Here is a 20,097-nt window from a genome sequence, read left to right on the forward strand (position 1 = left end):
CGACCCCCTCTCCCAAGTCCCCGCCTGAGGCACAGGTCTCTGCAACAGTTGGTAAACTTATCCGTCCCCCACCAAAGCCTGTCAGTCAGCCAGTAAAAGCAAATGCATTGCTTTGGTCACGTCCTTACTTCCCTCACAGATCACATTCATGTTTCTATAAAGGTTCTTTGGCTAATTTCATCCTGCACACCCCCACATTCCTTTATACTCTCTATAGGAGGTATAGTGCTTGGGTTTCACAGGCCTACAAACAGGCAGGTCACCTCTGTTAACAGACCCAGCCTCAGTCAGCATTTTCACAGAGTGGCCAAAGATCCCAGGAAAGCTTTGGGTCTTAATATGGGAAAGGACTGCCAGTTCTGGGGAAGGCTAGAAGCCACTGTTCCCAATCTGGCTGAGACTAGTCCCACGCTCTAGGTTTGTATTACAAAAACATGTACTTAATCACAATTCAGTGTGACTTAGAAATTACAGATCTGGTGCCTCTGAGAAGAGAGTCCAGTGCCAGGACCTCTGAGCTCAGTGGGTCTCACTACTGCTATCCAGGAGACCACAAGTCATCATTCCTCCGAGGGAGCTGGAGGATCCTCTTCTGTGCCCCGGCCAGCCTACTGCCACCTAGAGGATGAGGATACCTTCTTCCTCCTGTTTCCCCTGTATCCTTTCTGAAGGGTGGCAGGCTGGAAAGGACAGCCAAACCAGTGCCCTGGTCACTGCAGGGCAGGAACCCGGCTCAATTCTGTTCCCTCTGAACAGAGTCCGTGTGAGCCTGAAAGACCCAGGAAACCAGAGCCAAAGACTTTTCCCTTTCCCCTCTGCTCTCCCCTTCCTCATCTCTCATCCCTTCCCTCATAGTCCCCCTAGCAGTTGGAAGTCCTGGAGGTCCAAGAGAGGAGCTGTCTCCAAAGACTTTGCCTCCAGGGCTGCTGCCTGCTTCATCAGGAAGGAGAGTGGGAACAGGGGCAAAGAAAGGAGCATTTTAAAACTCCACTAAAGCCAAACTGAAAAAACAAAAAACAAAAACCACACAAACAAATCAAACAAACAAACAAAAACCAGTGGCAGCTCTTTGGGCGACAATCTAGAATGTTTCAGACCCCACTGCCTGCCCCACAGGAAGGATAATATCTCCTCTTTATTTTTGTTTTGTTTTGTTTTGTTTCATTTTGCTTTTTTATATCTCTTCTTTAAGTGAGACGAGCAGTGATAGGGCTCAGAGGCCCCGCAAACAGACTGTAGAGATGGAGCAGAGTCTAACTTGTTTCTACCCGGATCGGCTAGAAAAACGTCAAACTGTGGTTGCCTCTGGAGCTGCCCGGTAGTGAGCAGGTTCCAGAAACAGGCCAGACCCAGGGCATAGTTCTCCCAGTGAGGCTTTGGATTTGGGTCAGATACTTGTGATCCGGTTTCTTCACCTGTCTGCCCCGCCCACATCAGCGTCTAAGGCCCAGAGGGGCTTTGCGATTTGCTAGTGCTTTACAGTTTATAAAGAATGAGAGTGGTGACAACCCAAGGCTAGTCTAGCTCAGGGACCTGGGCAGCCTGCCGCCTGCTGCCTTCTTGAAGTTCTCTGGGGACTGCTTTCTGAGTCGCCTCTAAAAAACGAAATCAAACCCAACAGTGTTGAATCAGCTGCTCACTCTACCTGACCCGCCTCCGATGTGATCTACAGCCGTGATCGCTAATGGTCACCCAGGGACAAATTAAAGAATTGAAAATGCTGAGCTCGAGAAGCCGAATTCCTTACACTATCTGGGGTCGTTAATCACCCAGCAGAAACCAGCCCAGCAAGCAGGAAAAGTGGCTAGAGGGACAGAAAGACAGTGGAGGTCTGTGCGCCGCTGTTTGAGGGTTTCAGGTGGAGGGATTCCAATACGGTTGTGCACATGTGTCCGATGTGCAGGGAATCCGCGCCACAATTGGCGGTCCGGTCCCCAGAAACCGAAAAGCCCTTTTGGGCTACTCTAATCGCCCTAATTTTACAAATAAATGTGAACTTGGTAATCAAGGGGCTTGTGCACGGTTGGTTCGCGACTCGATGGTCCAGTGAGTCGGGTCCACGCCCACATGCATCTGTATCCCAAGAAAAGGAAGCCTGGTTTTTACCCAATACGGTGAGAGAAGAACGGGCGATTCATGTTCAGAGAGTCCCTGGGCCTCTGGGGAACCCACCTCTGAGGGCCGGGTGGGGCGAAGGGTAGCGCACGAAGCAGGAAGGCGCGCGCCTGGAAAAGTGGGACACTCAAGCCTTGCAAAGACAGGAAAGCAAATATCTGGGGGGGGGGGAGGAGTGTAACTTCTGAGCTGACAAGGAAGGGGAGGCTTCACCACCCACCACCATCTAGGGTGGGGATCGCTGCAAACTCAACATCCGGGAAACCTGGAGCTTGGGGTCGGTAGTCTGGCACCCGGTCTTCCGAGGAACACGCACTCTCCCGGGAGCCAGCCCCCTGCCCATCCGGAAGCCGGGAGTCCAGGCCTGGATACCCCGTCCTGCGGGGGCCTCGACGCGGGCTGAGCAGCTCCCAGACCGAGGCGCGGGGAAGCCCAGGCGCCGCGCGCTTCCCTCCTCGCGGTGCCCAGGCGGTGCGGGGCTGCCCGTCACACTCCCCGGCAGGCGGGCTCCCGACTCGGGGCTCCTCCCGGGCCTGCTCGGGCCCGCTCTCCAGCGCGCTCCCCCCGTTAGCCGCTCTTCTAAGGGGCTCCATAGCTATAGAGACAATTTGTTTAGTGAAGCTCCTAAGACAATGGAAAGTTACGAGGTTTCCTGGATATTGTGCTTGGGAGGCGGGGCCGGGGCCCGCTGACGGCGGTTTCCCCAGCCCTGTCCCCCCCCCTGCCCCCTCAGTCACCGGGCAGCAGGAAGAGGCGGCCAGCCTTCTCCTGCCCTACGGCCGGACGACCCACGGCTGCCCTGCCGCGCCCGCCACCTCTGCACCTGCCTGGCTGAGGTGAGATGCCCGGCGCGCGCTTAGAGGGCGGGTGCGCACAGGCCCGCGCCGGCCGCCGGAGCTGCCGCGGCCACATCCTCCAGGGACCGGGCGGGAGAAGGGAGTGCGAGGCGGGGGGTGATCACCCCTGAGGGAGTGGGAAGAATGAGAATTTTTAGGCGACCTGGGTAAAAGGTCCTACGTAATTTTGCCTCACAATAACTTAGGACCAGTCAACGAAGTTTTAGGGACCTTGGTTTTCTTACCTAGAATCGAGAATAACAGCATCCTGCGGCCCCCACGCCCCCAGCTCTCTGGTCGGAGATGCAGCCCCCAGGGCGGCAGGGGAGAAGCGGAACCCGAGGTAGGAAAAAAGCCGGCGCGCTCTCCGTGGTTTTAACCCGTCCTACTCTGGCAGGAAAATCTGAAATTTAAAACGTCAGAGATGGCCACGCAGGGACAACGCAGATCAAGTACAATCGAGGTGATACTTGCTCACTTGGTCTTTCCAGGAAAGGAAAGACCGCAGCGGTTTGGGAGCAGCCGAGAGCCTTCCGGCTTGCCCCGGGCGGGCCCCGAAGGGCGCAGGGAGCCCAGTGGGGACGTGGCGGTCCTCCTACGCGCCTCGCTCCGGAGCTGGGTTCAGCAGACGCGCGGGACAGAGCCTTTAGATCTCTGCCGCCCGGCTCCGCGGTAACCAGGCGGCCAGCGCCAAGAGGCGGCCAGTCCCTCCCCGGGATCCAACCCAACCTGGACTCAGCCTCTTCAGCCGCAAACATTTCCAAGCCCTGCAACTCGCCGCGCCCGTCTCGCGCGCGGCTTCTGCCACTGGTGCCCCCCACCACCCTTGCGAAATTTTGGCTTGGCCATTGCCAAGCCCCGCGCTTCACTTAAGGAAAGCGCGAGGGGGCTCAAGGGAGCCGGGCCTAGTTGACCAGGCCTGCATAGTTGCCCAGTTGACCTGTCATGTAGAAACAAATCCACAATCAAGATCTTTGCGACCTTCTGCCTGGAAAGCCTGGGACTGGCCTGAGTCCCCGGAATAATTCGAATCCTAACCTAGTTCTCCCCAGTTCTTCCGGCGGAGCACAAGGGACTTGCCAGCCTGAGCGCAGAGGAGGCTGACAAGGAGCCTCTGGCAGCTGCCTGGTAGTCACTTGGCGATTTGGTGGCGTCCCCGCGGGTTATTTGGGTGTGTGGTGACCCCAGCATCCGTGGTTAGCCACCGGCGCCCTCCCGCTCACCATGCCCCTGCGCAGTCAGGGAGTCAGTGCTTTGGCTGCAGCCCCGGGGCTCTCGATCTAGTGCGAGTGGAGTTGGTGAAGGCGAGGTTTCTCCGCCCGCCCAGAACCAGCGCAGTTACGCGCTTCCCCGCTGAGCACCGGGCGAAGATGGAGGAGGAAGAAAATTTAAAATATACTGGCCAAAATTCATTCTTGAAAACACTTTGAAGTTGGGTAACTAGGACTGCGCCACTCTGCCCCACTCCCTCCCCCATCTCCCCGCTCAGCCAGATGCACCAGAAAGCGGCACTTTGATCTCGCAAAGCAGTAATTTATATTTAAAAAAAAATTTTTTTTCTGTAAAAAGATGATTGGACCGGGGAGACCATAATACAATTCCACGGGTGCGGGGCTGAGGAGCGGCTTTCTGGGCCCGGCCAGGGCTGGGCCGGGGATGCCAGGCACATCTGCTCTCCCCGGTTTGCAGCGCATTCCTCTTCGCTAAGGTTTTTTTTTTTTTTCCTTTCTTTCTTTCTTTTTTTTTTTTTTTTTTCTTCCTGTCTCCCAGCGGACCGGTCCGCATTCACCCCAGGCAGGAAGCTGGGCTTTATTCGTCTTTGACCTAGAGATGCTAGTGGAGGTGTGGAAAGGTTGACCAGGGCGGGGGCAGAGAGGGGAAGCCGGGGTGCTATTGGAAAAGCTGAGACTCTAACTTCACATTCTGTGAATTGAATTGGAAGAGAGGGAAGGAGGAGCTCAGAGAGAGAAATCACCCCCTACCTTACAACGAAGAACTGGGTACCTGCCACCTTATGCCCTGCCAGGAAAGGGGCAGCTGCAGACTCGGTGGGTGGAGGGCCAATACCTACCCGTTCCATCGGTCTGTCCAGCCACTGGGATTTACTGAAATAAAACCGACGTGCAACCTGTTCTGGCACTTGGCCTAATGGCCTCAAATTGGATTAGATTCTCAAGAATATTAAACTCCATACAGCGCCAGTCAAACACCGCAGGCTTCACACCGACTCCTCCCACTCGCACACTCCCCAGAGAGGCCCTCCGTTTTCTGCCAAGGCCAAGGAGGCCGAACTCCCACCACTCTAGGGCACAGCGAGAAGTCTCGGATTCCCTGAGGTCCTCAGCCCACCAGCCCTTTCACCCCATTACTTTCTATTCTCTACTTGGAATCTCTTCTCTTTCCTCTCCCTGAGACGTGGGGACTGTGTATCCAACGCATCACAGCTTGAGGAAGCAATGCAGGAGCCTCACCCATCTTCTGTCTGCGGGTGGGTCTTACTAGGCTCCTGGGTCTCTGTAGGAGTCTGGTCTCAGCTAGGCCATTGGCTACAGGAGCTCTGCCCTGTATGAGAAAGACCCGGTCCAGGCCCTCTCCCTAGTCCTTTCTTCAGACTCACCCTAAATCTTACTTTGGGAAGATGGATCAGAGCCGGATATCTTGATTTTATGCCCAGGCCAGGGTTAGGATTTCAGGAGGTGAAATAGTCCTGTCCGCTTTCCTTCAATTTTCTTTTTTTTTTTTCCTCTTTTTCCTTTTGTTACTCCTCCCTCCCTCCCTCCCTCCCTCCCTCCCTCCCTCCCTCCCTCCCTCCCTCCCTAAGTTTTGTCTTGCCCTTCGATCCTTCCTTTTCCTCTCATGTTTCTCTGGCTTTTATTTTCTGTAGCCTCTCAGTCTAAAAGTCCCAATCATGCTTCTCAGGCTCTGAGGCGGCCACTGTCAACTTGCCCACCCTCACTGCTAGATCGAGATAGAGCCAGCAGAGCATCTGGGGAATTGGGAGCAGAACAGAAGCTGACCACCTTAGAGTGGTCAAGGGGCACTGTAGGGCCTGAGGCAAAGGCCCAGGAGAGGAGCTGGCTCCCCCTGCACGTTCTTTTCCTCTCCCTTGCCCTGACACTCCCATTCACTCACCTCTCTCTCCACCTTGCAGGACACCTGTGAGCTCTGCTGCCAGTGACAGTGTAAACATTCAGGAAAAATAGATGGAAAGGAAGCAAGTGGGAGTCTCAGGGCAGGTAGAAAAGTGGACCAGGTCAGCTGGTTGGGTGAAAAGATGCATCTGTGGCACTGAGGGAAGCTCCATAGGAAGAGAGACAGGAGTGGACGTTACCAGTGAGGGCACAAGGGGGTTTGAGAGCAGCATGGAGCTCCTGCCTGGGGAAACAGCCACACCAAGGACTCGGGCATAATACAACATTGCTTCAACAGGAGTTTTATTTAATTTTTTAAAAGATTCTATTTATTTATTTGACACACATACACACACGGTGTGGGGGGGTGGAGAGCACAAGCTGGGGGAGCAGCAGGCAGAGGGAGAGGGAGAAGCAGGCTCTACACAGAGCAGGGTGTGTGATGAGGGGCTCTATCCCAGGACCCTGGGATCATGACCTGAGCCAAAGGCAGATGCTTAACCGACTGAGCCACCCAGGCGCCCCTCAACAGGAATTTTAATGCAGTGTTTGCTCTAAGCAAGTTTGCCAGGGAGACTGGATTTGCCATCAGGGAGAGAGAAAAAATAGCCCAAGAAGAGAGGCTGCCAACATTCCACCAAGAAACCAAAATCAGGAAAAGGGAAAAAGGAGAAGGTATGATCTGCTGGAGTTCTACCCTCTTCCCTCTTTCTGGATCCTGCAGGAAGATCCTGCTGGCTTCGACCAGTGCCCAGGGCCATCCCAGGGACTGTTCTCTGAAAATCTTCCTGCACCCACACAGCCCCAACTCCCCCAGGCCTGCCTTCACTTTGTGTAGGAAGCAAGAGCTAGCCCTGTGACTTGGGTGAATGGAGGCAATGCCCCCACCCCTCGCATGGAAACAAGATCTGACTCAGTCTGAGTACCACAGAGCCTGAAGGTTTCCTGGGACTTTGGGGCATCACTGCAGAGGTGCACCCTTTGAGGGGTGGGGACTCCAGATGATGAGTCTGTCTCCTGCCCAAGCCCAGTTGTTCTGCGGCTCCACAGGGAGCCCTCCTTGGACACCAGGGACCTCTGCTTTACTCTTCTTTCCCACCAAATTAAACCAAAAAGCTATCCTTCTCAAGCCAAACCCAGGTATTTCTTCCAAACTCCAAAGTTCTCCCTTATTATGCCGGGTCCTAAGGCCCTAGGAGTTTTCCTTCTCTGTCCCCTTTTATGTGACAAATCGGATATCTGAGGCCTCAGCTATCTTGAAGAATAAACTGCTGATACCAATCAGGGGACACCTTTTCCTTATTTGCATTTTAAACAGATCTGAGCTGGAGAAATAAGGACTAAAATATACTATGGACCGCTAAATTGAGCCATGTGAATGTGTGTATAGGTGAGAGGGGGAGGGAGATGGGAGGAGAACTCACGTTGAAAATGTTTGACGAGGGGCACCTGGGTGGCTCAGGGGTTGAGCATCTACCGTTGGCTCAGGACTGATCCCGGGATCCTGGGATGTGTCCCTGCATCAGGCTCCCTGCGGGGAGCCTGCTTCTCCCTCTGCCTATATCTCTGCCTCTCTCTCTGCGCGTCTGTCATGAAAAAATAAATAAAATCGAGAAAGAGCCACCCAGGTGGCTCAGCGGTTTAGCGCCACCTTCAGCCCAGGGCGTGATCCTGGAGCCCCAGGATGGAGTCCCACGTCGGGCTCCCTGCAAGGAGCCTGCTTCTCCCTCTGCCTGTGTCTCTGCCTTTCTCTCTCTCTGTGTGTCTCATGAATAAATAAATAAAATATTTTTAAGAAATAGAGAGAGAGAGAGGAAGGAAAGAAGGAAGGAAGGAAGGAAGGAAGGAAGGAAGGAAGGAAGGAAGGAAGGAAAAGCAAGCAAGAAAGAAAACATTTGAGGGCCCACCATAGGGAGCAGTATCTCCCTAGTGACCTTGGAGTTATGACTCTTATGCCAGATTAACACACTGTTAATCTGTTCAGGAAATTCCCAATCTGAGGGCAGAAGTGGTCTGGCTACCATCCACTGCTGGGTGGACAAATGTCACTGGGGAAGGACAGGTGCTGTGAACTGAGCTGGGGTGGAGTGGGGCTCAGTTGCCTCCTATTGCTCAGTTATCAGCCTGAAAGTATCTCATGGAAGATCTGTGCCTGGGGGAGTGGACGGCCCCATCAGGCAGGAAGCCTACAGGCAATAGGTGGTTTGGGGGTTCAATCAATAAAGGATCTAGTCACATAAACCCCATGCTAATAAAGCAAAGCAGCCCGGGTCCAGCCTCACCAGGAGGGAAGGTCCAGGGGTGGCAAGTCTGTGGGTACAGGTAGAAGCCAACTTGAGGTGAGTACCAAGGAGGAGCCACGGGAGCCAACCAGAGCTTGGCGGCTTGATCTTCCTTAGAGAGCCAGCAGCCATCCCCTTCCCTTCCAGTATGATTGGTGGTGTTGTATCTTTTCTGTTCAGCATGGTCAGGTGAGGAAAGACAGGGTGGAGCTCTTGCCCTTCTATCTCCTCCCTGGCAAGGACACTGCACTCAAGCTGGGAAGGCCATCTGGGTGTATTTTAGATGGGGTGGGCTTTCTTTGGCCTGTGTGAGACAATTCCATCAGTTCCTCCCCAGCTCCGCCACCTTTGTTAGAGTCACTTAAAGGCAGAGACAACGCAGGTGTGTAAATGGCATGTTAGTGTCTTTGCACCCAGAGAGGCTGGGGGTATTAGGGATTAAGAATTCTGGCTGTACAATGTCCACAATAGCCAAACTGTGGAAGGAGCCTCGGTGTCCATCAAAAGATGAATGGATAAAGAAGATGTGGTCTATGTATACAATGGAATATTACTCCGCCATTAGAAACAATGAATACCCACCATTTGCGTCAATGTGGATAAAACTGGAGGGTATTATATGCTGAGTGAAATTAAGTCAGTTGGAGAAGGACAAACATTATATGGTCTCATTCATTTGGGGAATATAAAAAATAGTGAAAGGGAATAGGGGAAAGGAGAAAAAAAATGAGTGGGAAATACCAGAAAGGGAGACAGAACATGAGAGACACCTAACTCTGGGAAACAAACAGGAGTGGAGAAAGGGAGGTGGGCAGGGGGTGGGGGTGACTGGGTGACGAGCACTGAGGGGGGCACTTGATGGGATGAGCACTGGGTGTTATGCTATATGTTGGCAAATTGAACTCCAATAAAAAAAAAAAAAGAAAATGGGGGAAAAAAAGAATTCTGGCTGTAGAGCTATAATACCTGCACTGAAAGGTGTGAGACCCATGCCAAGTTACATATCTCCCTTTGTACCTCAGTTGCCTCCTCTGTAAAATGGGGCTGGTAGCACTGGTTCTTGGTTCACAGAGCTCAAAGTGGGTAGAATGAGTTGGTTTATGGAAAGCACTTAGCACAAGGCCTGGCACAAAGTAAAAGGCCCGGTGGGTATGAGTTCTTCCTAAATGGTGCAGACTAGAAAGAGAAGAGATCCGGAATGAGATTTGGCGGCATGAGATGAAGGCTGTGGAAATCCGTGCTTCTTAACTTTTCTCTCTGACTTTCCTGGAAGCGGTTTCCTCTGGATGGCAAATCCTCTGCTGTTTTTCCAAGCTGGGTCAGAAGTTCTCTTTCCCGTGAAAGCAGACAAGGAGAGCAATATTGGGGGCACATGTTGGTGGGTGTAGTGGCTCACCATGGTGCCACTGCTGTTGCCTCACAGAATTCCCAAACATCTTGGGCCTCTGGTGCTGCAGACACCACTGGGGTTTGGGAGAATATGCAAGCTCTGATTGTTCTGTCCTGGAAACACCTTCATTTGCCTGGGTTTGTTGACCTATGAAGTCTGTAAAGTATACAAAGTTCAGTGAATATTTTTCCTGCTTAGGCATAGGTAGCCTTCCTTGTCCCTGGCTTCCTGTTGTACTTGGCTGTGGGCTAGAGTACGATGGTCCTTACTGCTATTTGAGTGCCACCAGCATCGGACTGCCTCCTCCCCCTCCTCCCAGAACAAGCCCTGTAACTCTGGCAAAGTCAGCCTCTCCACAGACACTTATCGTGTGTGTCTTTGTTCTGAAAGCCCATCAGAGTGGTAAAACGACTGTCTGTATGCACATATATGTAATTGGTTTTATATTATATGGTGTATGTTTTATATATGTAATAATGTTTTACATATATAAACATTTCAAGGGGCTCATTTGTCGCGACCATGAGGCTCCCATGCATGGACACACCAAGTGTAGCCATGGGATTGCCCAGCAACCTGTTGGTGACATCCCTATCCCAGCTAGTTTCCATGTCACTAGGGATGTGATGCACATCGCCTAAGAGTTCTAGATATTTTTTCCACCCATACTGATTTGGTTTTGCTTAAGAAGGGTAGAAGAGGTGGCTTATGAATTATGGACTGACACTGATGAAAAGCCACCCGTGACCTAGCTCACGCACCTCTTCCCAGCTCCTCCTTCCCCAGCCAGAGGGCAGAAGCAAGCACTGGTCTGGCCAGTGTAGCTACGCCTCCCCGCCCCACTCCCGCACACCCACTTGGAAGGATTTAGTTCCCCAGCCCGTCCTCGGAGCTGTGTGTTCAGAGAGCCAGTTTTCCAATCTCTTTATATAATGGACAATTCGTTCTTCACTCCTGAAGAGGGAGAGATTGATCCATAAGGAGGCTGTAAAAATCTAAAATCTACTTGTCGGTGTTTGCCAGTGCAGGCTCAGGCCCAGACAGCTCGGCTAGTTCTACCGAAGGCATTTTGCTCCTGGGTGGCCGATTTTTATTAGTGACAAGCGAAATCCAAACACATCTGGCAAAAAAGCCATCACATCAAGGTCCTAATGCGTCAAATCATTTGCTTTTAGCTGCTGGTCCTTGTGGGCTGCCCCATTTCAGTCCCCTAAGTGCCTTTCTGCCTCACCACTGCCAGCCTTCCCATCCCAACCCCAGGAACCCCTAAGTATCCTCTTGTAGGTCCCAGGACTTTGGCCCACTGTGTTAGACTGTGGGGCCTGGGGCTTCTCCCCCCATCACCCCCATAAGCTTTAGATAATCCTTCCTCTCAGTGGAAAAACCAAAGGGAACTCTTAACCTTGCTTAGCCAAGCACCTGCAAAAACCAGCAGGAGAAGAGAGATGGAGTCACATGTAAGGGCAAACCTAGGAGAGAGCTGGGAGTCCTCATGTCAGAAGGAACTCAAAAGAATGCTTTGCCTAAGAAGTGTCTGGCTCCTGGGGTTTGGCATTCTGGCCCAAGGCAGGCTGGCTGGAAGGTGAAATGGTCTGCATGTGATTAAAAACAAAACAAGACAAAACCCTCCTGCTCCTGTTTGGTGTCATTTCTCACTGCCCAGTTTTCCAGTCCCTGCTGGGTCTCCAGGGCTTGGGAATGCCTTGGTCTTGCCCAGGCACTGAGTAGGTCTCCCAAGGGGTGAGGCCTCAAGGATGGGTGCTCATCATTTCCCCCTTCTTTTGTCACCTAAGAGACCTTGCCCAGGGACAGAGGAAGCTCCATGCAGATGAAGGAGAGGTCGGGGGACAGCCACATGGATTCAGCTTAGGCAGGTGAGAGAGAGAGAGAGCGCCCAAGGGAGCTGAGGAGTTGGGGGAAAGATAGAGCAGGCGGAATTCCAGTAGATTTCTGCCGACTTTAGGGCTAGCTGAGTGTGTGGCCAGCTAGAATGTTTCCTCATATGGCTGTGCGTGATGCTTTGTACCCAACCCTGGGTTGTTTCTACATGCAAGTTTGATTCTAGAAAGGCATGCAGGCACATGCATATGGCTGCACTTGGTGTGTCCATGCATGGGTATGCTGCTAGACAGATACAACCATGGCTTTGTATAATCATGCAAAATATACGCAGGAACCTTGTACTTAACAAGCTTCCTATACAAGTCTATAGGAGTTACGGTGTACGCACGTTTATTTGGGGGTGCACGCTGGTGTCTTCAAAATCTGCGACTGTGGGTTGGGTTGTGTAGGGTTGCCCGGCAGCCTTGAGCTCAGGAAGGTACCGGAATGGTACCTTCCCTTGAGCTCAGGAAGGTACCGGAATGGTACTTTCCAGCCCAAGCAAGGCGAAAGAAAGGCGCTGGACGGCCTTCCAGAAAGCCCCTCAGCCTCACGGCCACACAGCCGCCTTCCCGAGCTCCTGGGTATGCAGAGGCAGGCTCCTCCCTCACCCTCAGTGGGCTGAGCGCAGGCTCGAGGTTTCGCTTCCTGCGAAGGCTGGCAGGGCAGGAGCCGGCGGCCCCCACGGCGGGCGCAGGCTGAAGGCGAAGGTCCGACTGCCGGGCTGCACCATCCTCGCGGGGAAAAGAGGCGCTGGGCCTGGGGGAACAGGATTTCCTCGCCTCCTGGGCGCGGCCGCTCTGGGCACGGCCGCACAAGGCCCCCTTTGTGGAGGGGCCCAGCTCCTGCGCAGACCGAAGGCGGCGAACAATAGCGCAATGTTGCCGCCCGCCGGGCCAGGCTCTCCCGGTTACACCACGGCCGCCGAAGGCGAGGAAACCGGGTGGCGCTTTTTTATAGTCACAAATATAAAATCGGGGCTTTCTCCCCTTTCGCTCGCCCCCTACCCCAACGCCGATAGAAAGCAGATAAATTTATGAAGGGCGAGCTAAGAGAATAATTACAGGGTGAAGGCCGTTAAATTTTATTTCCAGTCCCAAAGGCAAAACCTGCGATTTTATTGCAAACATCTGGAAGGACCAAGAGGTGGGCACGCTGCTGGTTTAAAATAAAAACAAAAGATTTTATTTCGCGAAAACAAAAAAACATCATTAAAGACCCTTTCGCCCCCACGGGCATTTATTTTAAAAAGTGTGAGGGGGTGGTTGCACAGTCGAGGACGCACGCCCGGTCCCGAAGCGCGGGGCAACCTGAACCAGCCCGGAGACTGGAGATGCGGTCCGCCAGGTCTGCCCGAGTGGGCCTGCGCAGTGTCCGCCGCGCTGGCACCCGGCGGGCGGGCGTTTCCAGAAATCAGCTCCCTCCCACGCCCACCCAAGGGCTCCAGGCCAGGTGTGCCACCCCCTAACTGGGCGCCAGTTTGGAAGAAGTGCAAAGTGGGTACGTTGGCCTCATATTCCCGGAGGATTCGATCACAGGAACAATAAAACCTCAGGTCTGTTCAGCCTCCGATTGAAAATCTTGCCTGCTTTGCTTGCCTGCTCCTTCACTCTGCCGACAGGGAAACTGAGGCACGGGCCATGAACTGGCTTGTGGAAGGTCACATAGTTTAGACCGAGGGGGACCTGTTCACTAGGCTTCACCTGCCTTGGAGTCCAGAGGGTTACCTCCCACCCCATAGTCGCTTCCTAATGTTTTATAACTAGTGCCTAGACAGGCTTGAATTCATTGTGATTGCCTCACCCCCCGCCGGGTGTCCTGGCCCACGTGTTTAAGGGCAGACTAAGGTGTCCTGCTGGCAACTATTTTTTACTTTGTTTTCACTTACACAAAACTGCAAAATCCCAGAGCCTGGTAAGATCACCTTGCATTGAGGTATTAGCAGTGATGGCATTTAGTGTGAAGAAACAGAAGGAAGACTGGTATGTGGGGGATGTAGAGGCTGTGTTGCCAGGACTCTTGTCCTTACACAGCAGAACTCTGTTGTTCCTTTGAAAAAAAAAAAAATCAGAATATCTAGACATGGTCAGTTTTAGGTGAGCAGTTATTATGCTGCTCTTTCCTTTTGGGCTTTCTTCCTGTCAAGGCTGGGACTCTGTATCCGTTTCCCATAGGTTCCTACAGGTGGTCAGTGAGGTCCTGTCTCCCACTTTCCCCTTGATTCCTTCTGACTCTTTGGGTGCTTAATAACCTCTTCCTCTTTAGGACCTGCAGGGCAATAGGGTAGGGGACCTCCAGCTTGTTCCTTTTCCATCAGCTTCAGGCCTGAAATAGACCTGTAGACTCCACTCAAGACCTAAGGTTGGTGGCTGGGAAATCTGGGGATTGCCTCAGGAATTAGCCTCATGCATTGGGCATCCTACTTTTAATTCCTAAACATTAAAGGGGGGACAGATTGGGTCATGAGATTTTGAAAATGCTTTGATATAATGAGTGGAGAAAATGTATAGCACACTCCCAGATTTCTACGTTTCATCCCCCAAGCCTTTTTTTCTTTTCCCAACCGCATAAAATTATACACTTAAGTCACAGACAGTAAACCATCCTGCTTAATCTTTCTTCAGATCGTCCTGCCAGTCAGTACTGGGTCACAAACCAAGGAATGCATGCCCCTGGGGGGAGGGGTACTTAGAATGACTGCTGCAGTCACAAAAAGAAAATATCCCCGGCCCTCCCATTTACCTGAAGGAAAGCTTCTGTTTTCATGAATAATGATCCAAAGCAATGTGGCTTCATGATCATCTGATTTGTTTTAATGGTCTAATTCACAATTCTAGGATATGTGTATATACTGCAATGGAGGCAGGGGCAACCTATGTGTAGACCTGAAGGAAGGGTAATAGGAACTCCTCTGAGAACTCTATGCAGAATGTGTGTTTTGGGGTGAGGTGCAGATGCATGCTATTGAAGCCAGTGCTCTCTTTTCTATGTGTGTCTCTCCAACATGTGTAAATGGTCATCTACATTGTACAGGCTTTCTGGACCTGCATCTAGGTATGTGGATAAGCCAAAGTCCTCTTTTTGAGAAGCTTTCACAGTCTCAAGGAGGGGGTATGGCCTATGGTACATCTACTTCTCAATCCAAACCAGGTCTGTGTGGGAAGGCCAAGGCAAGAGGCTGCCAGAGGGAGATGGGAGATACGGGCAAGGGGAGGAGGAAAACCCTGGGAAGGAAGAGAGGCTGGCCCCATCTATGCTATCCCACTGGGCCTGGTCCCAACCGGCCCCAGCCACCAGAAGGGCAGTGAAACCAGAATCAGGAGCCAGGAGCCCAAAGAGAAGTATAAGCCACTGGAAAAGGTAACTGTGCGCTCCTGGCTGGCCTTTGTCTCCCCCTCTTTTGCTGAGGCCCCGTTGTGGTGATTGTGCTGTCACTTTCTGCCCCAGCTCATGGCAGCAACGCTGAAGGGTGACTGAGGTGGGAGACCCTGTGCCTTGCCCTGCAGTCTCCCAAGCGCGGTGGGAGACACAGAGGGGCTTTGTGAGTAGCTTCTAGATCCCAAGGTTCTTGGAGTGCTGCTGGGGATCCCCAAGCCTGAGGAAGGCTCCTGGAAGTCACTGGAGGCCAAGCCTGCCCGAATCGCACTCAACCTGTGGCTTCCATTATTCTTTCTTCATTTGCTGCTCGGCTAGCTTCCTCTCACCTTGCTGACGCCCAATTTGAGGGAGCTCTAAAAATGTTCTTTTTTGCTTTTCTCCGAAAAAGCCCAAGGTGCAATGGTGACACTCAGCCGTTCCCTGCAGCACCAGAACACTTCCAACTATAATATCAAGGACTAGATTTACCGCAGGGTCCGGAGGGGAATGTGGCCGTTTCAGAGGCCAGACAGGCCCTCCGCTGTCGCCCCAAAGTGGAAGGGGAGGGAGATGGGCGCTTGTTCTTTGCGGGGGGTGGGGGGGAGGAGAGAAGGTGTCCTCTGCCCTAGGTTTGCTGACCCTGCTCCCGGCTTGGCTTTCCGAGACACTTGTCTGCTAATCCTCTCGGTCTGTCGCTCGCACCCAGGGAGCCGGCTCTTTCCTCCCTCTTCGCTCCGGGATAGAAGCGTCTGGACCAAGGCGTTGGGATGGAAAGATCAGGCTGTGGTTAGGCCGCCGTCCGCGAAATCCGAGACCTTCTTTTCTGCTTGGCAGGATCAACTTCGCGGCCCCTGTGAACTGGCTCTGCGTTGAGCTGCGCTCGGGGTCTCCAGCGGCCCGCGACCAGTGGCATGGCCCAGGAGGGGGTGTGGGAAATGAGAATGGCCAGAGGGCTGGATTGTAAATTCCAGAGAAATCTCTGACGACCGCGCTGTCCTGGAAAAAAAAAAAAAAATTTTTTTTTTTTTTTTGAGGGTGGTGGGAGGGTCAGTGAGCCGGGACAGCTGGTTCCCGAGGTGATCAGATTTGAAGGGAATTCTGAAAAAGCTCTTCCGCTGTCAAAGTCGCTGGCTGCCCTTGCGCATCCCCTCTCCGTGGGTTCTTCAGAGCAGGCGCCCCGAGCAGGCAAAGCTCAGCTGAGCATCCACGCCGAGGGGAAGGCGAGCGTTTGCTGCGTGCGGGCCCAGGCGGGAGAAGCCTTGGGAGCGCGCGGTCCGCCGGGCGCCCCGCCGCCGGCCTCTTGCTTGGACGGAGCAGAGCCTACGTCTCCTTCGCCACCAGGTAGAACTGGAAGGAGGAAGCGCCTTGAGATCCACAGTTACAAGACCCTCGATAGTAACGGGCCGACTTTGTTTATTTCTTTCGTTTTGCGTTAGCCAGGGTTGCTTCGAAATCGTACCACGGGAAAATAACCTGTGTGGCGAAATCCCGACAGAACCCGAAGACTTATAGCGTCTGGAGGCAGGCGCGAGATTATCGGGGTCGTTTTCTGGGCGTTTTTGGACAGGTTGAGAGCCCCCCCCCCCCATTCCAGATCGGTCATTAAAATGACTCTGGGCTTGCAGCGTCTGTGAAACTTAGCAGATTTGGGAGGAAAAGGTACGGATTTGGGACTGGCAGGAGTATGGAGAGGCACCGATCAGACCTCGACTTTCGGCTTTCCTCCCTCCCCCATGAAGAACTCGTGGGGGACCGGGGAGCCAGGGGTTAAAGTCGGCCCGGGAGCATCCCCGGACTACCCGCGCCGAGCCTTGGCCCGGGCCTCAGTCTCTCCCCTTCTTCCATTGGCCCGAGCTCCCAGGGTTTCTCCTGTTCCCTCCTCGCCATTGGTCGGGGGCTGGCTTTTTTTCCCCTCAGACTTTCTCTTCCTCCCCCTCCCTCTCCCTCACCCCACGGACAGGAGCGCACCGCCTGCCCCCAGCTCCTTGGGAAGGGAGGAATTCAGAAAAAAAGTTTCCCAGAAGTTTGGATCAGAGGAAGGACGGGAAGACCGAGAGAGGAAGAGGGAGAGGGAGGAGAGAAAAGGGAGAGGGAGGAGAGAGAGAGAATAAAAAAAAAAAAAAAAAAAAGATGAAGTCCAGTCTGCACAGCCTGTGAGCGCCTGCCCCGGTGGGTGGGAAGCAGGACTCGGGCGCTCATGCAGCGAGCGGGCGGCGCTCCGGGCGCTCGTTCCTAGCCGCTGGGGCAGCCAGGGGCGCCGGTCCCGGCCGGCAGCGGAGGGCGGGGGAGGACGCAGGGGGAGGGTGCAGAGGAGCCGCAGGGCCGCCGCCTCTCCCGGGCCCGGCCCGGCGGGAGCTCCGAGCGTGAGGGCGCGGGCTGTTCCCTGAGTAGCGGGGGCGAGCGGAGGCCGGGGTGCGGGCGGCTAAGATGAGTGAAAGGAGAAGATCTGCAGTCGCCCTGAGCTCGCGAGCACATGCCTTCTCGGTTGAAGCCCTGATCGGCTCGAATAAAAAGCGGAAACTGAGAGACTGGGAGGAGAAGGGGTTGGACCTGTCCATGGAGGCGCTGAGCCCCGCGGGCCCACTCGGAGACGCGGAGGACGCGGCCGCACACGGCCTGGAGCCTCACCCGGGTGAGTGCGCAGGACCGGACCGACGGAGGCGGGCGGAGCGGGGACGCGGGCGGCCCGCCGGCGAAGGGCGGACTGGTGTGGAGGGAGGCCCTGCTCGCTGACGCCCTGCCTTGCTCCAACGCGGGTTTCCCTTTCTTTGCGCAAATGTCAGGAGCCTTCCCCAAGTTCGCCGCGGACAATTTGGGGGAACCGAGCCTCGCATTTTCCTCGCCAACCTCAAGCAGAGAGGCCTCGGTCCCATCCCTTTCCGTTCTGGGACCGGAGCGCACGGTTCTGGGGTTTACAGCTGAGCGGCCGCAGGCCCCTGGGGTTGAGGAGGGGCGCAGATCGAAGGCGGCCACAGGAGTGGAGAGGGGCTGGGATTCGCTTCTGAGAGCTCCAGAGGACCGGCGCGGAGTTCTCGGGCTCGATACCCCGTCTCGGGAAATGCCCGGTCTGTCCCATTTAGCCTTCGACCTCGGTCCTCGCCCTTCCCCCACCAATTTTTCGGGGACTCAAGTTCTTGTGTTTCCCCTACTCGGGAGACGACGGAGCATAATTATATTTCTCCTTCACAGTGCTTATGGGAAAAGGTTGTATGTTAGACCTCTCACCCTGCTCCCTGGGTCACTCTTAAGGGCCCACAGGTCTGTGTATTGGGGGGAGCAGAGCGATTAATTTGTGTCTCGGATCTATGCACAGTGTATGCACACCACACGTAAAACACAGAGCCGACGTTGGTATCTGTATTTTAGCAGAAACCTGGATGGGCTGTTGAAGGAAGGGGGAGACAACTTAACGTTTTGTATTAAGTGCCAAGATTTCCACTGTGCAAAACAGCCCCTGGGAACAGCTGTTGTCGGAAGAATCTTGCGCGCGCGCGCGCGCGCACACACACACACACATACACACACACACTTATACACGTACGCTTGCAGCTTGGTCTAGCGGTTTCAGAAACTTTCCAGCCAGGACTTCTACTGCTATTCTGGAGGTGCTCCTGCTGACCAGCTAGGGTTGGGGAGTAAACCTGGGTCAGCGCGCCGGAAAGCGGAAAGCCAGGGTGGGGGCGGCGACTCGCAAAGGGATGGGGGGCGGCCACGGGCCCAAGAGCTTGGGGACCGAGCTTGGGGCCCAGGGGCTTGGGGGCTGGAAAACTGGCCGACCCAAGGAGGGACAGCTGTCGCTTACATTTTCTCTTTCGGCAGTGACAGTTCAATTTCCATGCTCCCGAGGCTAATAATAACGCGATTAGCGGGTGACTTGCAGAGACCAGAGTTTTATGAATTCTCCGTGTTCTTGTGGCCCGTTACGGTATTTGAGTTTAGTGCTGGGGAATTATTTTTATTAGTCGATGAAAAGAAAATTAAAAGGAGATTTATTTCGTCCGCTCAAATCTTTCCCTGTATTTGGATGCGGGTGCCTGTCCACGCGGACCCCTGTGTGGGCAATCCAGAAAGGAACGCGTGGCTAATGTGTGTTTCCCATCTCTGGCCAGACCCTATTTCCACACCGCATTTAGATGTTGTCAGAATCTCACTTGGGCCTTCACACAGTTTAGTGGAAGTTCTTTCAAGGCCTCGTGACAACTCATGATTAGGGAAGTTAGTTTATTTTACTTTGCTGATGGTGGAAGAGACAGAAATTATTTAACTGCGTGTGGCAGGCACCGTGGCCGCGGGTACTTTTCTCCAAGGAGAGGAGGCCAGGTCGGCTGAAGCTGGGTCTAGGGTCACTGGTTCAAAAGGACCAACACCTAGAGTCATAATCAGAGACTCGGTTTTTACAGTTTTCTCTTTCTGCCGTTCTTCTCAACTATAGTGAGGAGAGAAAAGGTTGGAAGAAGGAGAGACCAGTCCAGAGACATAAAGGCCAGGACTTGTTTTCCAAAATGCTGTTTTCTTGCTCTCACAGTATAGGGGTAGGGGGTGATGACCTAACACAGAACTTTATGTCACACAGAGTTCGGCTGAACCTTTCCCATTTCATCTTATCGTTTTTGTTTTGTTTTGTTTTGTTTTAAGAAAAAGATGGGCGTTTGGGTTAGAGAAAACGAAATATGTTTGTGGGGCTAAGGCCGGGGAGAAAGAAGGAGCTGAAAGACCAGAGCATTTTCGGGCCTCCTGTGGGGCCAGGCTACCAGCTGGGCCTGGCTGCACCCTGCACCCAGGGAATCTCCAAGCTGGAGCCCCCTCCGCAATGGCCAAAGCTTTCTTACCAACCGGACATAGAAAGAGAAAAGATCTTTCAGAAAAACTGCACGGTGGTGTGCAGCCTCCGCAGTCCCTAGAGTGGAGGAGGCGGAGCTGCAGCCTCTGGGCCTGGATCCTGGCGGAAGGCAGGCGAGGCCAGGGCTTGGGGTCCCCAAGTAGGCCTTTCTTTTTCCTCTGGTACAGCGCCCTAATGCACGCACACACACCACCTTTAAAGGTATGTGTGTGGTGGTGGAGGTCAGAGAGGGACACAGGCGACTCCCTTGTGCCCTGGGCCATGC

The 20,097-nt window shown here is 53.7% G+C and overlaps 1 protein-coding gene across 3 annotated transcripts in view; it reads left to right on the forward strand.

The window, feature by feature from the left end:
- Positions 1 to 2,851: 2,851 nt before the first annotated feature.
- Positions 2,852 to 20,097, forward strand: part of TBX15 (T-box transcription factor 15) — a 124,861-nt gene continuing 107,615 nt past the window's right edge. The window contains exon 1 of one of the 3 annotated variants that reach the window (XM_072769592.1): positions 2,852 to 2,951. Coding sequence is in view for 1 of the 3 variants with exons in the window: in XM_072769586.1 (XP_072625687.1) it covers positions 17,420 to 17,624 (205 nt within the window). In the remaining 2 variants the exon portion in view is untranslated. Of the gene's footprint in view, positions 2,952 to 16,912; positions 17,625 to 20,097 lie in introns of those variants that run through there. The other 2 variants (XM_072769586.1, XM_072769591.1) reach the window with 2 other exon arrangements.

Source organism: Canis lupus, chromosome 12, assembly GCF_048164855.1.
Source record: "Canis lupus baileyi chromosome 12, mCanLup2.hap1, whole genome shotgun sequence".
Classification (NCBI taxonomy): Eukaryota; Metazoa; Chordata; class Mammalia; order Carnivora; family Canidae; genus Canis; species Canis lupus.